Source organism: Aethalodelphis obliquidens, unplaced genomic scaffold (assembly GCF_003676395.1).
Source record: "Aethalodelphis obliquidens isolate GAN/ISIS:26980383/991018 unplaced genomic scaffold, ASM367639v1 scaffold3, whole genome shotgun sequence".
In the NCBI taxonomy this organism is placed as follows: domain Eukaryota; kingdom Metazoa; phylum Chordata; class Mammalia; order Artiodactyla; family Delphinidae; genus Aethalodelphis; species Aethalodelphis obliquidens.
In genome coordinates this window covers 30,512,340-30,538,664 of record NW_020837947.1, presented here as the reverse complement: position 1 = coordinate 30,538,664, position 26,325 = coordinate 30,512,340, and the positions used below count along the sequence as shown (strand labels likewise).

Here is a 26,325-nt window from a genome sequence, read left to right as displayed (position 1 = left end):
CCATGATCTCATGCCCTCTGCAGACCACGCTCTGCAGTTCCAGTCCAGCCCGCGCCGCGAGACCATGCAGGGCGATTCCTCCAAGTGTTCGGCTGGTGGCCGGGGCGCGAGGCGGGTAAGGCTGGGGGGTGGGAGGTGGGGAGTTAAAGACGCGCCCACGTAAAGGACCCAAAATAACCCACACGCAGAGAGACCGCCATCAGACAGGAAGCCAAATAATCCGGGGCGTTGAGCTGCTTTCCCCTCATTCGCAGCGCCGGGCTGCGGGGGCCGAGCCAAGGGTCTGGCGGCGAGGGGCGGGCGCGGCGGTCGGGGCGGGGCGGGGTGAGGCGGGGCTCGTGCGGAGCCTATTAAAGGCGCAGCGGGGCAGTGAGAGCCGAGTGCCCAGCGCTACGATGGAGCGTGACGGCTGCGTTGGGGTTGGGAACCGCGGCGGCGAGGGCGGGCGCGGCTCCCGGGAGGGCCCTGCGGGGAACGGCCGCCACCTGGGCCGTGGCTCTACAGCCGAGGCGCCCGGGGAGCCGCCGGCGGCCTCGTCCCTGCTGGCCCCCATGGACCTGGGGGAGGAGCCGCTGGAGAAGGCGGCGCGCGCCCGCACGGCCAAGGACCCCAACACCTATAAAGTGCTCTCGCTGGTAGGTCCCGGCCGGCCCGGCGCGCGGGAGGGCGGGGAGGGCGGCACCCGCTCCTGCGCTCCGAGCGGGCGCGGTCAGCACCCGGGGCCCGGAGAGAGACAGCTTTTGTGCCGCTCCTCTTCGCCTTCTCGCTCTCCTCTACCGGCTTTATCGGTGCTCATCACCGCCGAGCCTTCTCTTCCCCCCGGGGGAATAGTTCACTCTCACTTGTATTACTGATGCTCAGAAGGGCCTGTTTATGAAACCAGGCTGTTAAAAATCGAGATCTTTAGAAATCCCATCTCTCCCCCGCCCCAAGAGAGCACAAGGTTTTTCGTGGGGAAAACTGACCAGCCCGAAAATTGTTGGTCTTAGGAAGGACGGACAAGGTGTTTTTGTTTCGTTTTGTTTTTTAATTTTATTTTTTAATTTAATTTTTTACCTCTTTTGGGGGAATCTGGGTGCAGTATTGATGACTTTCCTTGCATTAACCGATTCCACTTGAAAAGATTTAACAGAGCTCTTTAAGTTGTATCAGGAACTCTAGAAAATACTTTTTCTCTTGGCTCTGTGTAGGAATTTCCATGCAGCTGTTCAGAAATTCCGTCAATATTCATGTTATGTGAATGTGAAGAAAAGTTAATGATTCTTCGTCTACTCTTTCAATCATAGGTTACACGGTTTTCGTTGCTAAAAGAAGTACTCACTCTCCCTCTGCTATTTTGTCGTGACAGTTGCAGGATCCACAGTCAATTTTATGAAGTGTGGGGTGGCTTTTCATTCTACATGTATGGTAGGAAGTGCTGGGCTGAGAGTCAGAAGCCTGGGTTCTTGCTTTCATGGCCGCTATTAATTGCTGGGGCCTCCTATAACTCTCCCCAAACCTCAATTTCTTCTATGTTAAAATGAGGACAACATCACTTCTATGTGCATCAGATAAGATTATTGTGAGGGTCACTGTGCAACATTGCATGTGGAGGAGTAAATTCGAAAACTACAAGGAGATACAATCATTTTACTGTATTATATGCAAGTGACAGTTCTATGTATAGTGTACCTTAAAGCATATAATCACTTACATATTATGATTAAACAATGCAGTGTAGAGGATATCTTTTCTGATTTTTGAAATCTTTCCTTTCATAAGCATTTCCATTTTCACTACGTCTTGGGTATCGTGGAGATGATACAGTGCTCTGAGGAACCAACATTCCTAGACTAAAGAGATGGTGTCATAAAATTAGTACTTAAAAATAAGCCTAAGATTCAAAGGGTAAGTGTCCCAAAACACATACTGTTTGTATCTCAAGATACATTTCTGCATCATATATCACTGTTTAAGAACACCTGATATTGATGAGAACTTAGTTTTAGTCTTTTGAGTCACCTTTTTTGTTTTTGTCAATGGAAGACCTTAGCTTTTGCAACACTATCACTTAACTTAGTATCAGTACTTTTCAGTGTTTGGCAGGCATTCAATAATTGTACGTCGAATCTGTAACTCCTGTGTGAAATCACTTCAACGTGCCAATCTACAGTCTTGAAAGTTTGGTAAATTGCCAGTTGCTAAATTCCATTTTAAAATCTTTCCTATTCATTTACCCATAAATCCACAATAGGTATCAGCAGAGATCTGCCTTTGGAACATACATTTCAGTCTTTGACACCTGCAGTCAGCTGGTCAAAAAGCATTTCTTTATGCTCTGATGATGCAACTCTGGGCTTTGACATGGAAGTGTCTTTAGTACTTTTACAAGTAGGACAATCATGAATATTTTTTATGCCATTAGGAGGGGGTCTCTTGCTGTAACACACGTTGAGTTGGACAGAATTCTTACTTCATGACTTTTGATGAAATACAGTGGGCCATTAATGTACACCAAAACTCATTGCTGTATTTTTGAAACTCTTAATTAATGGTTTCAGGTGAAAGTGAAACCTCTTACCCATTCTTCTTTCCCTTCCCTACTTCAATACCCTTCTTCCCTCTAGACTTTCCCAAATGATGCATTTCTAAAGGGAAACGTCTCCAAGAGGAGCCTGACAGTTGTCATCAAAGAGCTCTGGGACATGTCTTCTAGAGAGAAGCTGTAATTATGGGATTCCTTTTTCAGGTGAAACATCAGCACACTTTTCATAAACCTGAAGAAATGGGTTGACTAGTTGCATCTGGGATTGGGATTACAAGAGCCCAACCACTGAGGTGGTCCTCAGCCACACGGTTGTTATCTAGTAGGATAAACACAAGAGTTGCCTTCTGGAGAGATAGGCAGTGGTGACACGACTGTTGCATTTTTCTGAAAATGTTTCGGATAAACTTAAATGCCGGAGGTATGTGAGAGTAGATGCAGAAGGGACGATCCCGCCCTACGCTGGCTTCTCCCCATTTGATCCCTAGGAAGACCACAGGCTCTGCTCTGGAGGCTTTGGCCCTGGGCTCTGGAAGTACTCATGCCTAGGCACTAAGCCAGACTGTGGAAAACCCCAGAAGGGCAAATAAGTACATGCTTCAGTAGATATGTTAGATCTGGATGCCTTTACTGGTTCCAAGTTAAGTTTTGAACTGAAATGTCAGCTTCCACTGAGGTTGGCCACGGACATTTATTTTGAAATAACTTTCCTGTTCCCTGGCAGGTATTTTCAACCACGTTGCAGTACACTTCTCCACTGTACAGTAAGCTCTTCCACGGCATAATTTTGTGTTTGTGACCTTCTGCTGTCCTTATGAATACATATACCTGTGTGTGTGTTCATAAGGGGCCTTGTGTGTGGGTGGCTGTGAGTGAAGACAACTTTCACCTTTTGATGAAACAGTTCTTTGTAAGTGGCAGAAGTTGCCTTGTTTATTAGAAATTTGAGTGTGAAAGTTATTAATTCTGTTAGCTTTTCTCTCCCTCTTGCATCATATCATCTTATTTCTAGAATACAGCATGGAGAATATTCAAGACAGTCCTCTGCTCTTAATCTGACTCAGAATTGACATTGCTTTTTGGTTTGTAAAATTTTATATCTGTCCAGCTATAGTTGAGCATTTTATTTCAAAAATGACCAGAACATCTTAGGGGCCAGAGACATCTCCTGTTTTTCCTTATGGTGTTTGTTGCACGTGTTCTAATAAAATGTACCCAAGGTTTTTAGGAACCCAGCAAGACTGTTGTGTTTACTTCTGGGCCTAAGATGGTACCTCACACTCAGTGTCAGCTTTTGGTCGAATGAATGAAGTGCACTTTTACTTAGACTGAGTAACACTTTGACTTGGAAAAGGACAAGATGGGAAGACTAAATACACAACCACATACCCATATGGCCAGTTGAAAGTCAGGAATCCCAATACAGATGCATTAATAGAGATGACATTGGGTATCAATTCAGGGATAAGATCAACCTGAAATATCATTTGTTTAGCACATAGGGAGACGGAAGAGGCAGTGAATGAATGATAAACAAAAGTTCCCAACTAAGGCCAGCATACTGAAGAGGCCAGCAGGGCCTCCACGATAACTTGGATTCAGAATCAAGATCTAGCTACTGGGCACGCCCTCAGAAAGAAACAAGGCAGGTGCAGCCGTTTGGCAGTACCAATAAGGCCATCCTTCAGGTACAAACGGGTCTCCCTTGCTTATACCAAGGCATCTTCTGTTTTGCTGACTTTGCTGTCACACCCCAAATGCAGTCCTTGTGGCTCTTGTAGGGAACTGTTTTCTTCAGCATTGCTTTCTGTGACTTCCTTTCTTCTGCTTTGAGTCATATTCTGGTGTTTCTCTCTCTCACCATTTATATTTCAGCGGTTTCTACTTCATGCAGCCTCTTAGGAATACACAGGCACCCTTTCAACCCCCTTTTTTTTTTCCATTCTATTCCACTTTTTCAGTTACCTCTGGGCACTCAGTTTTGCTGTCTCCTGCCCCATCATATCCTAATCATGACTGTGACTCATGACTCTCGCTAAAGCCATGTTGAGAGACCTTATGCATTTTGTATAATAAAGATCTTGGGACCATTAGCCTTTTTAGAATATTTATAGAAATTTTTTTATCAGCTTCTTATCTTCCTCCAGGCAACTCTTTTTCTCAGATATCAGCATTAAAGGCAAATGAAAATAGTTTTAAATTCAGTTTTGTTTTTGATCATTTCCATTGCAAAATATCTGTGTTACTCTTAAGACATAGCAAATGTATTTCATCTCTATTATGGACATTTTAGACAAGCCAAAGAACTTAATCATGATTCATAACTTTTTGGGAGGGTAGGTAGGGGGAAAGCCACTTCACGTTTCAAACAACATAGGAACAAAAACCTTTTGGAATACAACTTGTAATTAGAGATCTGCCTCTGGTTAAAATAAACGTGCCTCCATCAACCATGAAATATCCCCCAAACAACAAAAATAAACAAGAAACCTTTTAGCAGATGAGCCCAAGGCAGAACATAGGTTACTCTTCTAAGTTGTGTGCAACAAGAACTGATACTCAGAGTGCTGACCCAATATGAAAACCCTTTGGCATCAAACGAGAGCTAAGTTATGTATTTACCAAGGAAAGAAAGTATAATAATATATTTAAAAGGGCTTCTCAAAAGAATGACCCAAATGTTCAGCTAAATATTAACTGGAACATTCTGTTTCCTGAGTGTTTTAATTGTATGAGGTTTGATTACAAGAATTAAGATATTATCGCTATCATTATAGAAATCAAATAATGTGACATTTGTCTAAACTATGAAGTATACTAGAAGAAATAACTTAATAGTTAGTGAAAGAATACCACTATTAAAATCTAACATTTCTCTTTTTTTAAATTTCATCTCATAAGGTGAGATACTAATTTTACCTTGATCTTGAGCAAATTCAGAGACGAGAAAAATATTATTATCAAGCTGCGCATCCGTAGGTAGGGGAGCGTGGGAAGATGGAAACATCTCATTTTTAAGCAAGTATAAGATCAGTGACGTAGAAATCAGTTCTGAAAATCCTTTCTAGTTCCATGTAAGTCGGTCTGTCTTGTGCTGGGCCCCCTCCCACCTCCCTGAGAATCTTCATTAACAAATAAACAAACAAAAATATATTATCGATAGTATTTTTCATTTTATCCTCCCACTTTTGGGTTTTAGAATAACGTTTGGTGGAAAAGTAGGCGGTAAAAGTTCAGATGATTATTACATAGCACTTTGCACTTTCAGAAGCATTTTCTCATATATTTTTAATTGATCCTTGGCATATCAGCAACTCTGAAATAGGAAAGTATGGTGACAGTCAATCCTAGTTTACAGATAAGGAAACTGAGGCTCGCAGAGGTGTTTCTTAAACATTAGGGTGCATAGGAACCAGCTGGGAACTGTTAAAAGACCATGGATTCCAGGGCTCCAATCCCAGAGATTGTGATTTAGAAGATCTGAAATTCTTATGGACTGGAGGGTTGTGTCCCTCCCAAATTCATATGTTGAAGTCCCAACCCACCAATGTGATGATATATGGCAGTGGAGCCTTTCAGAGGTAATTAGATTTAGATGAGGTCATGAGGATAGAACTCTCATGATGGGATTTGTGGCCTTGTAAAAAGGGGAAGAGAGAGAGGAGATCTGAGCACACACACCCATCCATAGAGGAAAGACCATGTGAAGACATAGTGAGAAGGCAGCCATCTGCCAGCCAGGGCAAGAGCCCTCACCAGGAAGCAAATTGGTCAATTCCTTCATCTTGGACTTCTGAACCTCTAGAACTGTGAGAAATACATTTCTGTTATTTAAGCCACCCAGTCTATGGCGTTTTGTTATAGCAGCTTGAGCAGACTAAGGTAGGAATGGATCTAAAGAATCTGTATTTTTTAAACAAGTACCTCAAGTTGTTCACATGTAGTTGGTTCAGTTATTCCACTTCTGGAAACAGTGGGTTAAATTTATAGGCATAAGTCACATCATTTGTAAGTAGTGAACTGTGATAACTGAAAGGACTTTTAACTACAGACATTTATTCTGGACTAATGGCTAACCCCCCCTCCCCCATTTATTTCCCTTTTATCAGTGTGAAGTCAATAATCATGTTATCGTGAGCTTCCAAAGTATACAGATTTGGGGAAAAGTGACTTCCTTCTTAATCTGAGTTTCCTTCTTAATATATCTTTAGGTGTACTACAACAGGAAAATAGAGTCATGATAGTCGTTTTGGAGTGAGTGAATTTTCGCAAGCATATCTCATTTGTGGGTCAGTCATTTTCTCACCATACCTTAGGACTTTACACAGATTTAGGTGGCAAATATCCTGTCACTGATGTGGTTTGAGACCCTTAAAGATCACTCTATCTTGGTTTTCAGGGAATAGTCCTGAGAAAGTATTGGGCTGGCCAGAAAGTTTGTTCGGTTAATGAATATGTTGTTCAATAAAGTTCTTGGTGAAAATGAAAAATGTCTTTTATGTTTACTTAAAACCAAAGGAACTTTTGGGCCAACCCAATAGTTTATTCCTAGAGCTGACTTCTTTCCCTTGATAAGTTTTTTGGCATTAGCAAGCATCTGGAGCCTTTGGTCTCTCATGGAGAGGGAGAACTGAAAAACTCAACAGTTTTTTTATGATGCTATTATACAATAAAATAAATTTAGCTATTATTATGTGATTTTTTTTTTTTTCCAAATAGAGTTTCATATTACTCCAGAGTACCTGTAAGTGATTTTGGATAAATATGTTTAGAAGCAAAAGGCAAGACAGGTAGAACAAAGCTTCAGCCAGAGTATTTCAAGCAACAGTTCTCAAAGTGTGGTCTGTAAATCCCTGAGGGGTCCCTAAGAGCCTTCCAAGGGGACTGTGAAGTCTAAACCATTTGAACATTGATGGGCATCATTCACCCTTCTCACTGTGCTGCCGTTTACACTGCCGGAAAACTGCTTGCCCCTCAGCAGGAATCAGGGCAGTGGCACCAATTGTACAGGTCCTCATGCATCTGCAGTTAAAACCAAAAAAGCCAGTTTCACTTAATGAAGAAGTGAAAATGTCCTCAATGAAGCAGATTTTATTAAATTTGAACCTAAATTACCTTCCTTTTTAATATTCTGTGCGACGACATTGGAAGTCTGCCTTTAGCACGTCTGCTGCAGCCTGAAGTACTGTTGTTTTCTGGAGGGAAAGCAGTTGAGCTGCTGTTTGACTTGTGAGCTGAACTAGCTGCCTTTTTCATGGAACACCATTTTTATTGGAAAGAGCAACTGACAAACCAGTGATTCAGACTTGGGTATTCGGCACATACTTTCGCAAAAATGAAAAGCACTAGCTTGTCACTTCCAGGAAAACAAAATGAGGTACCTGCTGCCTGTGATAAAATTCGATCTTTTAGGTAAAAATTGAAATTTTGGAGAACTTGTTTCTGTCACTGTAAGCTTGACAGCGTCCCAATCCTTAAAGATTTTTCGGACGAAATAGATGGAGATAGTAAGGAATGTGATTTTTTTCATCTGGTACAATGACATGTGTCAACATTTGAAAGAAATACGTAGCTCAGTGAACCAATATTTTCCAAAGGACCAATGGATGATTTACAAAATTATGCATGGGTGTAAGTTCCAATCAAACTGCAAGATAGACTAATGAATTTTAATATAATGGTATGAAAAGTTCATTAATATTGTTTCAAGTTTCATGTTGCATTTCACCTTTAAGAAATTATAACTAAGAATTTTAGTCTAGTTTTAAATAAGAATGTACACAATTATCTGAAAAGGCTTCTTAGGGTCCTCAGTAATTTTTAAGAGTATAAAGGGATTTTGAAACCAACAGTTTTGAGAATATCTGCTTTAAGGAAAGGTGTGTTCATTCAATACTATTTTTAGTACTAGGGAGAGAGGGAAAGGAAATTAAGACATATAAAAAGAATCAGCTATTTACAACAGTTGTATCTTTATTTAGGTAAGGTCCTTTATGGATTTCAAAATACTTTTACATCTACCACCTGGTTTGGTCCAAACCACAGTTCTGCCATTATCTCCATGTTAGAGATGAAAAAATCATGCTCAGAGAAATTAAGGGGGCTTTCCAAGATCACAAGACTAGTATAGTTATTCTCTTAATCTCATTGCCATAGCTTATTGAGAAATGAAGTCAGACAGAATTGGATTTAAATCCTGGTACTGTTCTTTTTGAAGGTAGGCAAATAACTTAAATTTCCTGAATATCAGCTTCCACAACCATAAGATAGGCTTGATAAAACCCTGTTAGGTGTTGTTAGGAGAATTAAATTAGATAAAGTATACAAAGTGGCCCATAGTGTGCCCCGAATAAGTGGTCATTTTTCTTGTTATTTTTGATAAGCTTCAGTGTTACTGAATTTTAAAATTTTTCCTTATTCAGAAGACACTTTACATCTTTGCTACCCAAAGTGTGGTCTGTAGACTAGCATATCAGCATCATCTCCTTGGAACTTTTACAGAATGCAGACTCTTGGGCCCCACCCCAGACCTACTGTACCAGAATCTATATTTTCACAATCCCCAGGGATGTGTCTGCGCATTGAATTTTGAGGAACAGCACACTCCATAGGGCTATGAGGAGGCACAGAAGGCGCCCCAACCTGGAATTCTTTAGCTGGGGGTTCCAATCAACCCTTATCCTGCCATTGACTTCATACATGTTGCTATGATTTAAAAAAAAAATTACTGAATGTTCCTTATTGACCTCAACTGTGTTAGCGTTGTGTGGAAGTGGTGCTGCGGCTGGTTGCATTTGCCCCTTTCCTACCTTGAACTTAAGAGGCACATTGATTAAAGTAGCCCCACTGCTTTTGTGTCTACAGGACATTTCATACACAGTCTGTTTCTTTAATTGCCTTTCCTTACCCTGCCTTGGCTTGTCCTTTAATTGCTCTTTATTGCTGTCCACTGTGCCAGTCTTCTGCCTTTGCTGTTATCTGATAACACTCCAATGTTCTTTCCAATTCAACCATCCATCTATCAGAATATCAAGTAGATTTCACTTTACATTGCTCCATCAATAGAACTCTTCAATTCAAAGTTTCCACTTCAGTACATTCTCAACAATCTACAATATGCTTGACATAATACCAAAACAAAGGAGTCTTAGACCAGGGCTTTTTCAAGTGGTGTTGATGTATTGAGTCAGGTTTGATGTGTTTGGCACAGAGATTACTCCATAATACTTCATCGTCCAAACACACTGGCTTCCTGTAAAGTGCCACCCCACACCATTTAGATTAGAAACTTCCGAGACCAGGAGAAATAGGTGAATGCAGTATATCAGGTGGGAAGGGTGTAGGTTAGGAGCACTGTGAATAGACTGTTGATCTTATCTCCTTTTGGATTAACCAGAGAAACAGTACAGAACAGCTCTGCTTGTACACTAATTAAATACCTTACTGATCAGCTCACAGGAAGTAAATGTGAAGAATGTTGACATAGGAAAGTATTTATGCCTTTGTCATTTCTTGGAAACTTTCAAAGGAAAAGAGAACATTGATTTTTCTGGGAAGCTTCAAAGATCTTGAGAGACGGGTCATGTGAAGGGTAGTAAACCTGGAGTCACAAGAATTATTTGCTGTGTGACCTTTGAGCAGTTGTTTCACTTTCTGTGACCATAATATGAGAGTTTTGGATTAGGTGGATTTCTTCTAGGTTTTAAATCTTTGTATAGAGAGCTTATAATATTTTCCCCTTGTTATAAAGATACTACGTATTGCAGAAATTTCAGAAAGTATAAAGGAGAAAGTAAAGATTGTGTACTTGTTATTATCTGTTATTAATAATTTGGTTTTTTCTCTCAGGACTTTTCTATGTGCATGTATCACTTTTTTTTTTTTTAACAAGAATGGGATCATGCTGCATATACTGTTCTATTTTCTTTTTTAACTTATATTTCCATTATGAGATTTTCCCATTGCTAGATGGCTTTTTTTTTTTTTTTTTTCAATTTTTAGCTGTGTCGGATCTTAGTTGTGGCACGCAGGATCTTCGTTGATGCTCGTGGAATCTTTCATTGCAGCGTGTGTGCTCTTCCTTGCGGTGCGCAGGCTTCTCTAGTTGTGGTGTGCAGGTTTTCTCTTCTCTATTTGTGGCGCGTGGCTCCAGAGTGCCTGAGCTCTGTAGTTTGTGGCACGCAGGTTCTCTAGTTGAGGCGCATGGGTTCAGTATTTGTGGCACTCGGGCTTAGTTGTCCTACGGCATGGGGGATCTTAGTTCCCCGATCAGGGATTGAACCCGCATCCCCTGCATTGGAAGGCGGATTCTTTACCACTGGACCACCAGGGAAGTCCTGCTAGACAGCTTTTTAATGCACCTTTCATAAATGGGATTTTGAGACTTTTATCAACTTTAGTTCATGGGGTAATCTTTGAAAGCATCTCTACTCATACCTCAGACATAATCATTCCCCAAGAATTTAAATATTTTTTAGGACACAGTTTTTGTTTTATTCATCCCTCAACTCCATCTCCATTGCCTATGTTTCTTCTTATGGTTCAATTATTAGTTTTCTGAAAATAATTACTTCCTTGCACTTTGTTTCCGCTCAGAATTTCTCAGAGACTGCCACAACACATGTGGGAAATTGTGTACTCCTAAATGCACTCTTCTTTTCAGCCTTATTTCTCGTCACTCAGGTAACAGTGTTACCACTGAGGGCTTAACACTTACAGCTTCATCCATTCATAGCAATCCTGCAGGCCTGGGACATATATGTGTAGCCATTTATTAGTCCATATTTGTTAAGCACTCAGAGCAGACCCATCACATAGTAAGTGCTGTGTGTTTGTTGAATTCCCATATGCCTCTATTGAGTTTACTATATGTCAGACCCTATGTTAAGCCCTTTATCTGCTCAGTTGGCACAGTGGTGTGAGGCAGAAGGGAGCAGACGTGTTGGCTGGTGAGTCTGGTTTGGAGCCCACACCTCAGGGGACTCTATGTCCCATATGTTATAGGGGACTCACACATGTTATATGCGTAACTTGGATTTAGAAGTTCAAAGGGTTCAGGTTATTTTTCAGCTTCTGCTCTGGTGGTACTTTCCAATTTAGAGGGTCAGAAAGGGTCTCAAGATGCCTATCTCACAAAAGTTCCAGCTGTGTTGAAACACACCTTCCATTACAGCTCAGATTTTTACTGTTCCCCAGATACACTTTACAGGGACCATTTCTTTTCTCTACCCCAGAAGTGGTCTTTCACCTCCTTTTTTCTCACCCAACACCAGGTACCCCCTGGAATCCAACTGAATTTATCCTCCCAAAGGAAACGCTCCTTTACTGCTCTTTGGCTTGTATCCCCTGTCCCTGGATCACTTAACCGCAGTTGCCACTTAATCATATAAAGGCCGTAGAGCTTAGAGGTTAAGGGCCAGACTGCTGGAGTTGAATCCTGTCTCTGCCCATAACTGTTGTGTGTCCTTGGGCAAGTCCCTTAACTTCTCTATGCCTCTGTCTCCTCACCTATGAAATGGAGATAATGATAGTAGCTACCTCACAGGTTTGTGGTTTTTTGGGTTTTTTTTTTTTTGCGGTACGTGGGCCTCTTACGCAGGGCTGTGAGAGAGGGTAGTGACGGGGAGTTGGCCTAGTCAGAGAGGTCTAAGAAGGTGTCCAGGAGGAAGTGACAGGAGAGCAGAAGAGGATTCTGAAGGGAGGCAGCAGCACATACAAAGGGCCTGGGGTAGCAGTTAGCATGGTGTGACCCAGAATTGGGAGATGACCAGGTAGCTGGTAGGCAGAGAGATGTGTGATGGGTGATGAGGCAGGAAAGGTAGTCAGGGGCCAGGTCCAGGCAGGGCCTTGCAGACCATCTTAGGGCTTTTGGGTTTTGTTTTAAGAGCAACTGAAAATCACTGACATATTTTTCTGTTTGCTTGGTTTTGTTTCCACTTTTGTTCATAGTGACAAAGTCTCATTTACATTTTGGAAAGGTCATTTTAGCTTTAGCGGCAAGAACAAATTAAAGAGAGCATGTTGGGTGTAGAAAGAGCACCGTCTTATCCTTTTACTTGGCTATTTCATAACTACTTTCTCTTTTCTACTAGATTTTTAAGTTTCACATGTGACTATGCAAATTAAAATTTGCATGAATTAAAGTTCAAAAGCGTAAAAAGGAATTCAGTTCCTCATCATGCTGGCCACTTTTCAAGTGCTCAGCAGTGATGTGCTGGTACCACCCTGTAGGGCAGCACAGACAGAGGGAACATTTTATGATCTTAAAAACTTGAATTGAATCATGCCAAAGATGGTGATATCATAGGGTTTTTTACTTTTATGTTTTTTTCCAGCAAGTAATAATGAAAATGTGCATAAAACAAATGTTGTTTGTTGAAGAAACATTTGTTAGAAGAAAAGGAGTTGCTTAAGAGAGCTAAGTTGTGAATGCTTTCACAAATATAATTTTAAGATTCCTTATCCAAATGAATGCATGTAATTTTGTTGACTTAAGCCTAAATATGCACATTAAATGGTGACACTTTTCTCAAATTATAGTTCCCTCCTAAATTATAAACCTCTGTATCCATTACCAGATTTTAAGTTCTGTCTTTAAGTTGTGACTGTAATTGTGATTGAGTGTAATTGTGATTGAGTACCTAACCACTGGATCTTTGAAGAAAGTAAATGGTCATTTTAATCTCCCTGTTAATCCCATTCTGTCCTCAGGGAGAATACCAAAAATCCTCTGGAAGTTTGTTTTTTTTTTTTAAAGTGAATCATGCTGTATGGACACAGCAGGGTTTTGTTTGTTTGTTTGTTTGTTTTTAAGAAGATGTTGGGGGTAGGAGTTTATTTATTTATTTATTTTTGCTGTGTTGGGTCTTCGTTTCTATGCGAGGGCTTTCTCTAGTTGTGGCAAATGGGGACCACTCTTCATCACGGTGCCTGGGCCTCTCACCATCACGGCCTCTCTTGTTGTGGAGCACAGGCTCTAGACGCGCAGGCTCAGTAGTTGTGGCTCACGGACCCAGTTGCTCCGCGGCATGTGGGATCCTCCCAGACCAGGGCTCGAACCCGTGTCCCCTGCATCGGCAGGCGGACTCTCAACCACTGCGCCACCAGGGAAGCCCCTGGAAGTTATCTTTTTGTTGTCTATTTCCACTGAGCTCATTTTTCAAGAATAAATGCAAGGTGCTCTAGTCATTATGTTCTAAAAATTGTTTCAGAAAAAACTAGAAATCAATCACATAAACTTAACTGAATATGATGTTCTTTCTCTTTTTGTGTTTCTTCGTCTCTGACGTACCACCTGCATAGGCAGGAAACCTGCCTAGGCAAGAAAAACAATGTCGTTTAGACAAAGCCCATAGCCCTTTACCTCTTAGTCCATCTGTTTCATCCTCCGCCTGAGGGTGGCAAGGGCTGTCCTGTGCCATTAATAAACTGGTTCCTCTCTTTCCTGTCTTATGAGCTAAAACAAAACTTAAAACATTTTTTCCTAAAATGACTTAATACTCCTTTTATTTAGTGAGTCATGTCTTTCTTGATTGTAGCTTCTAATGAAACAAACTGTTTTCAGGATTATTTTGGCAGTGCTTTTGTTGTTTCCCCTTGAGATCCAGCTGAAGCAAGATCTAATTAAAATATGTTTTGCATCTAGGAGACTGAGAATTAAAAACAAGTAAACTCTCAGAATGAAAAGTTCTTTGCCTATATTTAATTTAGCTTCGTTTATGCCTTGGGGTATGTGTATGTGTATATCTGATGTCTGATCATTTGCTGGACGGCCAATTAGAAAAAGAAAAGTCCATACCTGGTAATTTAATCAAGAGAATTTAATATAAGAAACCAGTTACAAAGGTGTTGGAAGAGCTGAAAGTCAAATATTGGAAGAGCCGAAAGCCAAACGGGATGGTATGGCAATGTGGCAACCCAGGGAATAGTACCAGAAAGAAGCTTGTACTACCTTGAGGGCAGGAAAGGCAAAGGGAAAAGCTGATGAAACCCAGAGCTGGCAGCCAGGACTTCCCTGTAGGAGCTGGGACTCTGGAGAGATGCAGCCCCTGCCAGGGGTCCTGTCTGAGGCTAGAACAGGGAAGATGTATTCTGACTTCTCCCGTCCTCCCACCCTCCGATCTTCTGTCAGTGTTTCCCATTGGCTTATCCTGGTCTGATGCTGGAGCCAGGGAGCCTGGGCCATATACTGATATTTACTAAGAGGTCCTTTCTCTGAGATAGAAGCTCAGGAGAAAGACAGTGTCAGAGTTTGGGTTTCTCAGGAAACTGACTCTGAGATGGAGACTGGCATCCCAGGGGTTTTATCAGGCGTGCCCTTGAGATCAGGTCCTATGGAAGGAAAAGGACTGCGGGGAGGGTGAGGTGAGCTGTGAGGCAGTCTCTCAGTGGAGGCCTCCCCCCCGACTCTGTGAACTCTTCCTCCTAGCGTGACCATTTAGAGCTGTCCAGGAGGGAGCTGGCTTTCCTGGGAAGGGGTGTGGCATTGGGCAAGTGCTCTCTTCAGTTTGAGGCAGGCCCTGCCGGCTGGCACCCCCAGCAGCCAGGGGAGTAATTCCTTCCTTCCCGAAGGCAAATCCAGGCAGCTTATCACAGTCTCCATCACTGATGGCAGCAGATGTGAAAGCAGCATCTGCACATTGTTTAGTTTTAAAAATCATAAAGGACTGAAATATATAAAGCGGAGGTTCAGCTTTTTCACTGAACAATACCATGTATTGTTTAAATGGGTCCATATCCCAACCTATGGCTCTACCTAAATTTAATAATATATATATATTTTAAAGAGTTTATTGATAAAATAAGAAATGCTTATCAAATAGTATTACATGCAAAAAAGAAACAAAATTATGTATAGAATAATTTCTTGATTAAAAAATGCATATAGAAAAACTTGTGTACATTTACGTGTATGCATTTTTTTAAAAATTAAAAGTAGCCAACGTTTTTAAATAGTGAACATTTTGTGGTGGAATAATATGGATTCATGCCTATTTCTTTTTTTCCTTCCCTTTTTAAATAAACTTTTTATTTATAGAATGGTTTTAGATTTACTGAAAAGTTGCAAAGCTAGTAGAGAGAGTGTCGATATACCACACACCCAGTTTCCCTGTCACTAACATCTTATATTAGTATAGTACATTTGTCACAGCTAATGAACCAATGCTGGTACAGCCTTATTAACTAACGTCCAAACTTCATTCATATTGCCTTAATTTTTTCCTGAGTCCTTTCTGTTTGTTGTTCTGGTATCCAACCCAGGAATACCATGTTACATTTCAGTGTCACGTCTCGTTAGGTTCCTCTTGGCTGACTTTCTCAGACATTCTCAGACTTTCCTTGTTTTTGGTGACCTGGACAGTTTTGAGGAGGCCTGGTCATGTATATTTGTGGAATGTCTGATGTTTTCCTCATGCTGAGACGGGTATCATGTGCTTTTGGGAGACAGACCACAGAGGTAAAGTGTCGTTCTCAACATACCATATCAAGAGTCTATGCTATTAAGGTGACTTAATCATCGATGATGTTAACTTTAATTACCTGGCTGAGGTAGTGTTTATCAGGATTCTCCACCTCAAAGATATTGTCTTTTGTGCCTTTCCATTCTGTACTCTTTGGCAGGAAGTCACTGTGTTCAGCCCACACTTAAAGAGGAGAGAGTTCTGTTTCACCTTGAGAGTGGGGTATCTACATAGATTGTTTGGAATTCTTCTGTACTGGAGAGTTGTCTACTCTTATTAATTTATTCAATCATTTATTTATATCAGTATTAACTCATTGATATTTATTTTACACTTTGGATTATAACCTAATAATATGTTGTTCATATTTTTGCTCAAAATTATTCCAGCTTTGGCCATTGGGAGTTGGCTCCTGTGTCCCTTTGACATACCCCCATCATTGTGTATATGTGTTTAGTACTCCCTTACTTTCTGGTGCTAGAAGATGAATCTGAAAGTCTAAAATGTCATCACACATGGTTACAGTTTTTTGTCTTGTGATGAAAAATTTTAAGTTCTACTCTCTTAGCAACTTTCAAATATACACTATAGTATTAGTAATTATAGTCACGATACTGTATATTACATCTCCAGCACTTTATCACTTATTTATTATATAACTGGGAGTTTATACCTTTTGACATACCCCATCATTGTGTGGGCCTGTGTGTGTGTCTGTGTGTGAGTGTATGTGTGCCTCCCCTTATTTTCTGGGATAGGATTTTTAGGCTCCTCTTGTCCTATTTTTTCTCCCCTAAATGTTTACTAACATTCTTGCTGCTATAAAGCTAGTGAGTGTAACCAAAAGTCCACTTCTCCACCTGAAAATTAGAAGTGGACTTCTGTAAACATATACGCCTAAACTCTCTGTGCGTTTACCAAAGGGAGAAAAGTACACATCACACCACTCACATCCCTTTATCACTCTGTGGAATAGTTTCCAGACATTTCCGTTCTCTGTGAAGTGATGAAGAACCAGGTGGTTACCTCTGAATGAAGCTGGCCAGCTGTGCACTTTCAGCAGAATCAGCTATTAGATTCCTTCATTTACCATTTTGCTGTGGAAATGGTTTAGGCATAAAGTCTGGGAGAAAGAAAAGCAAGCATGTTCTCTCATGTGGTCAGGAAGCCATGTTGGTTAGTACTACCAGCTTGATAAATTCATCTCTGTTCAGCATCTGGTCATCAGCTCTGTAGACTCAAAAGCCCCTAGTGGTTTTTGATGGGTCAGGGATTCAGGAAAGGCTTGGCCGGGCAGGTGTGGCTCAGGGTCTGTCCTGCAGTTGCAGTCAGATGGTGGCTGGAGCTGCAACAGGGAATGGAGCATCTAGATGCTGGCCAGGCATCTCTCTCCCACTTCATGTAGTTTCAGGACTTCCCCACTGGTCTCTGTGCCTGGGATAGTCTGGGCTTACTCACAACATGATGGCCTCAGAGTAGACTGCCAGCAAGGGGGCTGAAGGCTTTAAGAGTAAGTATTTCAGTATGGATTTACATAATTTTAAAGTAATTGGATAGTATTTTATATTGTTTGCGTTTACCATAATGCATTATATTAACTCAGTTGTTTATTAACAGAAATTTAGGTTATTTGCGTGTCTTTGGTATTACAAATAATGCTGCAATAAATAAATATCTCTATGCATATCCTCATCTGCTTATGTGAACCTTTCTATCAGATAAGAGATTTGGAATTGCAAGAGTGGAGGATATGCACATTTTGAATTTAGATAGATTCATCTAAATGACCTTTGAGAAAGACACTTATGCTTCTATGAAGACAGTGTGAAGGTGCCCGTCTCTCCTTATATCCTTGCCAGCACTTGTAATTATCAATCTTTTTAACATTTGTCAATTTCATTGGGTAAAAAAGGGACTCTTTGATTTATGCTTCTTTGATTTTTAATGAAGGCGTATGACATATTTTTATTAGCTGTTTTATTTCCTGAAATGTCTGGTTTATTACTTTTGGTATTTTAAAATTGTGAGTTATCTTTTTCTACTTAACTTTTATACACTCATAATCTATCATGGAAATTAACTTTTTCTCATATGTTGGAAAGTTTTACCTTAGTTTCTCCCACCCTGATTTTTCTTGTGTTAGGGGTTCTTTTTTTTTGGAATTTTTACAGAAATTCCTAATTTTTATGAAATCAAATATATCAGCTTTTCCATTATAATTTTTGGATTTTGTGCCATGCTTGTAAAGGTATTTATCACCCTAAAAAAATAAAAATATTTGCCTATATTTTCTTCTAGTGATTTCATGTTATACCTTTAAATACTTATTTCAGATGTTATTTTGTTGTAAGGCAAGAGATAGAAATCCAGTTTACTATATACGTCCCTCAAGATCTCTTTTCTCAATAGATTGCTTTTCTTAAAAAGCTAAGGTAATTCTGAAGATTAGATAAAGAGAGGCCACAAAAATGTATTTTTCAATACTAACAGTCCTGTTGAAGACAGAAGACGGTTAAATAAGCCATCAGACTAAGAACAGTGTTGGTATTTAATAATTCTGTGATCCCTTGTGGGCATTACCCATTGGTGGATGTAAATAGAAATTCTAGGGGCAGGAGGCTATATCTGAGGAGTTACCCACCAGCTTTTTAAGAGGATCCTGCTTTGTGTTGAGGTGTTTGCTGTTACTGATCTTGTTGATTAGGTGCTTGCATCTCAAGATTCAGTGAGGGTGTGGGAGTCATGGAAGGAAGCTTGCCATCAAAGCTGACTCTCTGCTGAGACCATTACTTTAAACTACCAAATGGACTTTTATCCTTTGACCTTTAACTTCAGAGGGAAACAGAGGGAAAAGTCTGTGAAGGAAAGTCTTCAGAGGGAAATGTCTGTGAAAGCAGTCACTGCGATCTGGGAGAAGTGATTTGCTCACTCAAGCAGAAGTTATAAGTACTGGATGTTTTTTCCTTTGAAAACGTTTGGTACTTTTGGAAACAAAAATAAATGATCATGTTTTTCTTTTTATTGTACCTGTATGAGATGATGAATGTTAGCTGAGCCTGTTTTGGTAATCATTTCACTATATATTTAAATCAAACCATCATACTGTGCGCCTGAAACTTATACAGTGATACATGTTAATTATTTCTTAATAAAGCTGGGGGGAAAAAATGAACACTATAGGAAAGGAGAATTACTGGCCTAGATAAAGCAGTTCTCTGGAGGCCTTGCAGGGTCCCCAGGAAAAGTTCTGATATGGCTCAAGTGAGTTTCTGACCCCCTTTCTGCTTCACCTGGGAAAGTAAGGCTTGCAGGCTAGTGTTTCAGGTACTTCTCATGACAGGCCTAATAGTTTATTCCAATGGCCTGTGTTCAACAAGAAATCTTAATACATGTATATATTTGGGGTAATATTCCTTAAGAGAGGAGGGTACAGGATGTGGGGTTAGGGGTGATCCAAATAAAGGTAAGATCAAATGTCAGGGGAAAGTAGATTCATAGATATTTTAGATTTATTAGGGAGAAGAGAAAATACCCAGTCCAACCCAATAAAGGGGCTACAGATAACGTGCTTTTCTCAGTATCACAAAGCTCCAGAAGTAACTCACATCTTAATTTGGATATAAAGGCATGAGAGTTATTGGTCTCTTTGAGATTAGGGCTACAATTCTGCCAGACTTATATTTTTAATCAAAAATGGATAGAATTTAAATAATTTACTTACAGTTTATGGTAAAGTTCTAACATCGTTTCTGTTTTCTTAAGCTAGAGTTTTAATTGGATATTCCATTTTAACCTGTTCTCCTAAAAAAATATTTTCCAATTATCATTACTAGCTCCCATGGGCCACTAATTTGAGCTTTCTTTGAGACTTTTCTTCAAATGCTTATTTTACCAGGATAATTCATTGAAAATTAGGGAAATGATGACATGACTATTTGGTTGAATATTAGAAGTGCCAAAACCCTTCTCTGGACTATTAGAGTTTAGACAAGACCCTTATAGTTTTATCTGCCCGGGAGACTGGTTCAACCAAGTGTGTACAGCACTGTGCTTATTCAAGGTAATTGTTTTGAACTGCACTTTCTATTATCAGCGACTCCTAACAGATTTATATTTGATTGAGGGCATTATCTTCTCTATCTTTCATGTACATAGTGTCATATCTGAATGGTAAAAAATATGTCTGCCATTATCTTTCTTTCTCACTTAGGAAAGGGTTAAAAGCTCAGAGCTGCTGAGTGACAGATGGGGGGAGCCTTTAAGAGCCAGTGTTAAAAATAATAATAATATAAATATTACATTAAATATTTAAATATTAACTTAATGATATTTTGTACCTCATAAAACTGCTCTACTGCCTTCTAAGTTTATTTCTCCTCTGTTCTTTTTTAAAAGGATATGATAAAAAAGAATACCAAGGAAGAGTGTGTAGTTTCTCAATGTGAATATATTTCTTTTTACTCATGACTAGAATTCACTTTGGTAAAGTCTATTAAACTCAGCCTGCTACTGATTTCCCCCATTCACTAAATATGAGAAGTAGTTTGTATCTTAAGAAATGTGCCAGATTTCATGGCAATATTTCTGACATAAATTGGAAGAAGTACTGTTGGAAATGATGGTATACATCCAGCAATTCTGTTAATCATTATTGTAAAAAATTGTGTCAATGATGAATTCTTAGAAAGTCAACCAAAATTTCTGTGATACGTCTTTGAAGCTTGTTTTTGTGGACTCCTGTCTTAGCATCTCTCATTTTAAAGGTAATATTTTCCCTTTTATAAAGTTTGTGGAAAATATAGTCTCCTCAGAGCAGAGGTTCCTTCTATCCATAGAAGTAAGAGTCTCTCTGAGGGGGAGTGCTACGGCTTGTGATCTTAGCTTGCTTATAACTCATACAGAGGTCCTAGAAGTGCTTTAGCAGCTGGGCTTGCGCAGGTAGTGACACGTTCTTCCCCACATGTATGGATCTGTCCAGAGTCAAAGGAACCCACCATGGTGTTCCTCTCCGTTATGTTGTCATTAGCCTTGTGACTGGTCCTTCTAGTTACTCTTATAAGCAGTGGTTTGATAAATGGCCTTGATCACCAAGACCCTGGATGTTTTTGGGGTTTTGTTGTCATTCTGTGTGTGTGTGTGTGTGTGTGTGTGTGTGTGTGTATTATAGTTTAAGAAATTGCTAGTTATTGCTTGAACCTTCATAAAATGACTCCCCCATTACACTTTTATTTTAGCACCTCTTCTTCCCTCTGTCATTGTAATCTTCAACCTATGCTAGTCATAAGCTGGTATTGTGATAATGATTTCTGTGACTCCTAATGGAGACCTGTCAATAAGAGAATAAATGTTATCATTATTTTCTTAATTGCCAATGCTGATGTAATTGTGAGGGGAAAGGACATTCAGCTTAATACAGTTGTCGTATGAGATATTTCCTGGAATAGTACTGGCAGGGACTAATATTTCTTAAATTGAAATTGAAGAGGTTGAGCATGGGCCAGAGAGACAGAGATATAAAAGATATATTTTTGGAAACTATCAGAAATCAGAAATTGAGATATGGTTTTGAAGTCATAATTTCATTTTATGAAGAAATTGTGCACGCTTATATACCTTATAAGCTATGTATTATATTATAAGTGAATTATCTTATATATGTAATATGTTGTATGAAGTTGGAACATCCTGTGGAGGACATAGGTATTGTGTAATTTATGGCGTATCCTCCATATATAAAGATATATGCAAGCTGATCTCACTTTATCTACCTCAAGTTGTGAAGGTGCTCTCAAACTTGAAATTTCCCCAATGTTTTTGGCAGAAGCAAAACATAAATCCTTTTTGGAGGAAAACACCATCATCCTCAGCTTCAAAGAATCCTGAGAATTTTTAACATCAATGAACAGAACACAGTTAAAAACAACTAAGCACACAAAGGAAAATGGCAACATGAGCAAAACCCAGCAGAAGTATCACACAGCAGAAGCAAACAAACAGTGGCTTCAGATGGTAGCGTTATCAGACACAGATTATAAAATTCTTGTCCTTTTTAAAGAAAATATGGAAGAAATAATAGTGAATTGAATTAGAAGGATAATTTCTTGTGACCTTTCTTTGTGATACATGCTAGATAATGTCTTCCGATCTATTTTTCAGCTCACAAATTCTGTCTTCCACTACTCTACATCTCTTCTGATGTGAAGCCTAATCCCTTAATTAATTTTGTTCATTTTATTTTTCATTTTATTTCTAAAAATTTTATTTGGTTCTTTAAAAAACTGTCTAGGTTTCCTGATTACTGATAGTATTATCCCTTTTACCTTTTATTTTGGACACTATTTGAAGAGATGACAATTTTCTAGAACTGATGAAAGACATCAGTCCTTAGATTCAAGTAGCTCATTGAATCGTAAGCAGAATAAATAAAAGAAATATATGTCAAAAAACAACAGAATAACATTGCAGAATACAAAGGTAGAAATAAAAATCATTGGAGGCATAGGAGAAAAATGACAAATTTTCTTCAAGTGTGACGGACTGACAGCTGAATTCTCATAGTATAATGAGATCTTCACTATGCCGAAAGAAAACAATTGCCAGACTGGAATTGTATCCCCTGCAGAAATACTGTTCAAGAATGAGAATAAAATAAAGACATGTATATACTAACAAACACTGACAGAATCTGCCATGAGGAAAATTTTTAAAGATTTCTTTATGCAGAAGGAAACTGATTCCAGATGTTTCCAGATGAAAAGTGTAAAGGAAAAAATGCATTAAAATGCATAAACTTGTAAATATTTGGGTAAACCTAAATGTACTTATAAAACAACAATGTCTTAGGGGTTTAAAAGTTAGAATAAAAGTAATATTAAAAGAGAATAAAGTCTAAAAAAGCTAAAACCTAAGCGTCCATATCAACAACTTAATAAAAGAAAACCCAGAAGATTAGACCTGGGATATGGAAGGAAAGAAAAAAATAAAGATAAGACCAGAAATCAGTAAAATAAAAAAGAGACTGACAAAGTAAAAAGCAGATTCTTTGAAAAGGTATGATCCCCCATGGTGAGCCTGATTACCCCAAAAAAGAGAGAAGACACAAATTACATCAGGAATGAAAAAAAGGAACACAAATTCAGTGCTACAGACACTGAAAAAATAACAAGTGATTATTGTAAATCACTTTATACCAATGTAGTTGAAAATGCAGATGAAGAGAAAAATTCCAAGAAAAACTGAGTCAAGAAAAATGAGAGAATCTAAGTAATTCTATACTCAATGAAGAGATTGAACCAGAAGTCAATAAACTTCTTGCACAGACCTTTCTAGGCCCAGAGAGCTTCCACAGTTAGTTCTATCCTTCAAGGAAAAACTAACTCTGATCTTATACTTCTTTACTGCTTATTGTGCAGTGAAGTTGGCATAGCCTTTCACTTGAAGATCTTTTTATTGTTAGTGTTCTGGTATTTTATAGTGATGTGAATAAGTATGAGCCTTTGACTTATTATTCTGGTTACTTGATATTAGTAGTATGAGCCTTTTGATTTCAAGATTTGTATGTAACTTCTTGAATCCTATTGAGAATACTATTTAGATGGGTTTGTTTTATATATTTTTCTCTCTTCTCCTTCCTGTTTTTCCTTTGTGTTGATCTTAGGCCTTTTCTTTTTGTTGATCTCATATTGTAGGCTTACCTCAAATGACTGGTGAATCATGGTGATTCATTGATATTTAAGAATGAGGGATTAGGTAGGTTAAATGGAGGCAGAATTTGTTGATTAGAGTTTGCTTAGAGTAAGTGGGCAGGGAGGACTTCTTGTTATGCTGAACATCACTAAAATGCCAGAATGAGGTAAACTTTACTCTGGGTCACTAGTATCCATGCTAGCCCCCTGGGTTCTCCAGTATACTGATTCTAAAAGTATATGGGTTCATTGTGGAAACTGGAAAATAAAGGTAAGTACCAAGAATCACTGTGAGCCCATCAGCCAGAGATAAGACTATTTGTAAACTATGTATTATGTATAACATAAAATTAGCACCATATTGCCTATTCTGTTTTATAGTTTGCAGTTCATACTCAACGGTGTCTTTCCCCAGGTCATTAAATATTCTTCTAAATCATAACTGTTAATGGCTGTATAATACTCATATACATAGTCCATATTTTCTTTAGCCATTTTCCTATTATTAGACATTGTACATATGTCTGTTTTTGTTATAAATAGTACTGCATATATATATGTATCTAAATATTTGTACGTAATTTTTTTGCCTTAGGATGAAGTGTAGGAAGTGTAGTTTTTGAGAAGTATGTATACTTTAAGGTGTTTGTTTCAGACTTTTTCTAGAGATTTTTATATGCACAGTGCTTGGATCAATCCACAGCTAATCTTTGTTAAGTGTGCAGATATGAATCTGTAGTAATCTCTAGTACACAAATTGGTGTTTACATGGATCCCTTTTTCAGTGGCAGGGGTTGGAGAGCTGCTGTATAGGTACAACTAAAGTTACCAGTACAGCCATTCCCTGCAAAATAATAATTTGCTTTTCTTCTCTATTACACCTTTTTGACATATTTTCTTTACCAGTGCATGGTCTTCAACCACTGTTAAACAGATTACTGCAGAATTAACCACCCCCCCAAGAAAAAGGGAAATATTAGTATACTAGTTTATGGCATTTCTTTTAACAGCAAATAAGAAAGAATGCCCTGAAGTTTGATTAAACATTGATAAGGTTATATTGTTCCTGTGGAAGAATCTGTAATGTCTCAGTGCTCTAAGTGAGTTGGATATTCCTAGTAGGAACTGTCATTTATGGAGTACGTCAGTGCCCCAGTCACCAATCTGGGTACTTTCTGTAAATTATGTCCAAGGCTTGTGCCAATTTTTTGAGGTGTGTATTATCACCACTTCATAGATAAATAATAATGTTTAGCAAGGATATGAAACATTTCTAAGTCACATAGTTGGTGGTTGTCTATAAGTCACAAGAAGGTAAGCTCCATGAAAGCACTGAAATGTTTCCATTTCCTGGTGTATACCCAGCACGAGACTCTTCTTTTTTATTTTTTTATTTTTTTATTTTGGTACGTGGGCCTCTCACTGCTGTTGCCTCTCCCGTCGCGGAGCACAGGCTCCAGACGCGCAGGCCCAGCGGCCATGGCTCACGGGCCCAGCCGCTCGGCGGCATGTGGGATCCTCCCGGACCGGGGCACGAACCCGCGTCCCCTGCATCGGCAGGCAGACTCCCAACCACTGCGCCACCAGGGAAGCCCACGATACTCTTCTTAAGACGTGGTAGCCTCTCAGGAAATATTTGTTGAATGCTGAAAAAAAGGAATGAACGGAGGTGGGATTTGAACCCTCACCATTTTGAAACAGAACCCCTTTCTGCCAGGTAGATGTCAACTTCTTCAGCGTGTTCAGGTTTCACTGAGAGGTTGAGCGTGAGGTTTGCCTCTAAGTGATGTGCTTGTCCAGTGCGTAGTATCTCCTTCCCCCTTTTCATTTGACCAGTTATATAAATTGCTTCACATAAAATTTCACTGCCGTTTGGGAGAATCTTCAGTTAAGTCAAATGTAACTAAAACGATACTGAGTATATAAGAGGCCAAGCAAAAGTTAGAACCTTGTCTTTAAAAAACTTCTCAATACACTCAAGCAGTTGTTCTGACTTCTACACTGAACTTTGTAACACTTCCAAGTTCTTCAAAAACAAGACATTATCTTTGAGCGTGACATCCCTCTGAGCCGCCGGTGGGAGTTTCTTGGCACTGGGCTCTTGCATTAGGATCTAATCCTTATCCTCTAGGAAAGGAAATCCCCCGAAGACCCCAGCAACGCATAGGTCTGAGTTCCCACAGAGTCGTTTCCAGAAAGCATGCTGCTTGCGTAAAAGGTCAGAGGACTGACTGATAGGCCATGCGGTCAGCTAATTCATCTTCAGATTGGAGAGGCATCTGTCACATTTGAATACCAAATCCTGCAGTTGTCCATTTCCTAAAAAAAATGCTTTTCCCCTATATTTATTATAGGCACCCTCTATATAAAGGCACTTAACAAACTGACTTTGTCAACTCAGATGAAGAAAAGGGGGAGATTTATAGTTTCCCCCCAAGTTGTTTAATTAAATCAGTTTACTGATTTTTCAGGCCAACAGTTATTTTGAATGTCTATGCGCTAGGCGCTCTGCTAGACCTAGAAAATACAGAGATGAGTCAATACATCCACGCCTCCCTGGAGCTCACAGTCCAGTCAAAGACAGACAGATAAACAAATCTCCCAGAGCATGGTCAGGGCTGCAGTAATTGGAAAGACCCAGAGGAGGACAGAGCAT

At 39.4% G+C, this 26,325-nt stretch overlaps 1 protein-coding gene across 1 annotated transcript in view; it reads left to right on the top strand.

Annotated features, from left to right (window-relative positions):
* The first annotated feature begins 384 nt into the window (after window positions 1-384).
* Window positions 385-26,325, top strand: part of ENPP1 (ectonucleotide pyrophosphatase/phosphodiesterase 1) — a 65,084-nt gene continuing 39,143 nt past the window's right edge. The window contains exon 1 of the mRNA XM_027086284.1: window positions 385-635. Within this exon, the coding sequence (XP_026942085.1) occupies window positions 396-635 (240 nt within the window). The 5' untranslated portion in view covers window positions 385-395. The remainder of the gene's footprint in view (window positions 636-26,325) is intronic.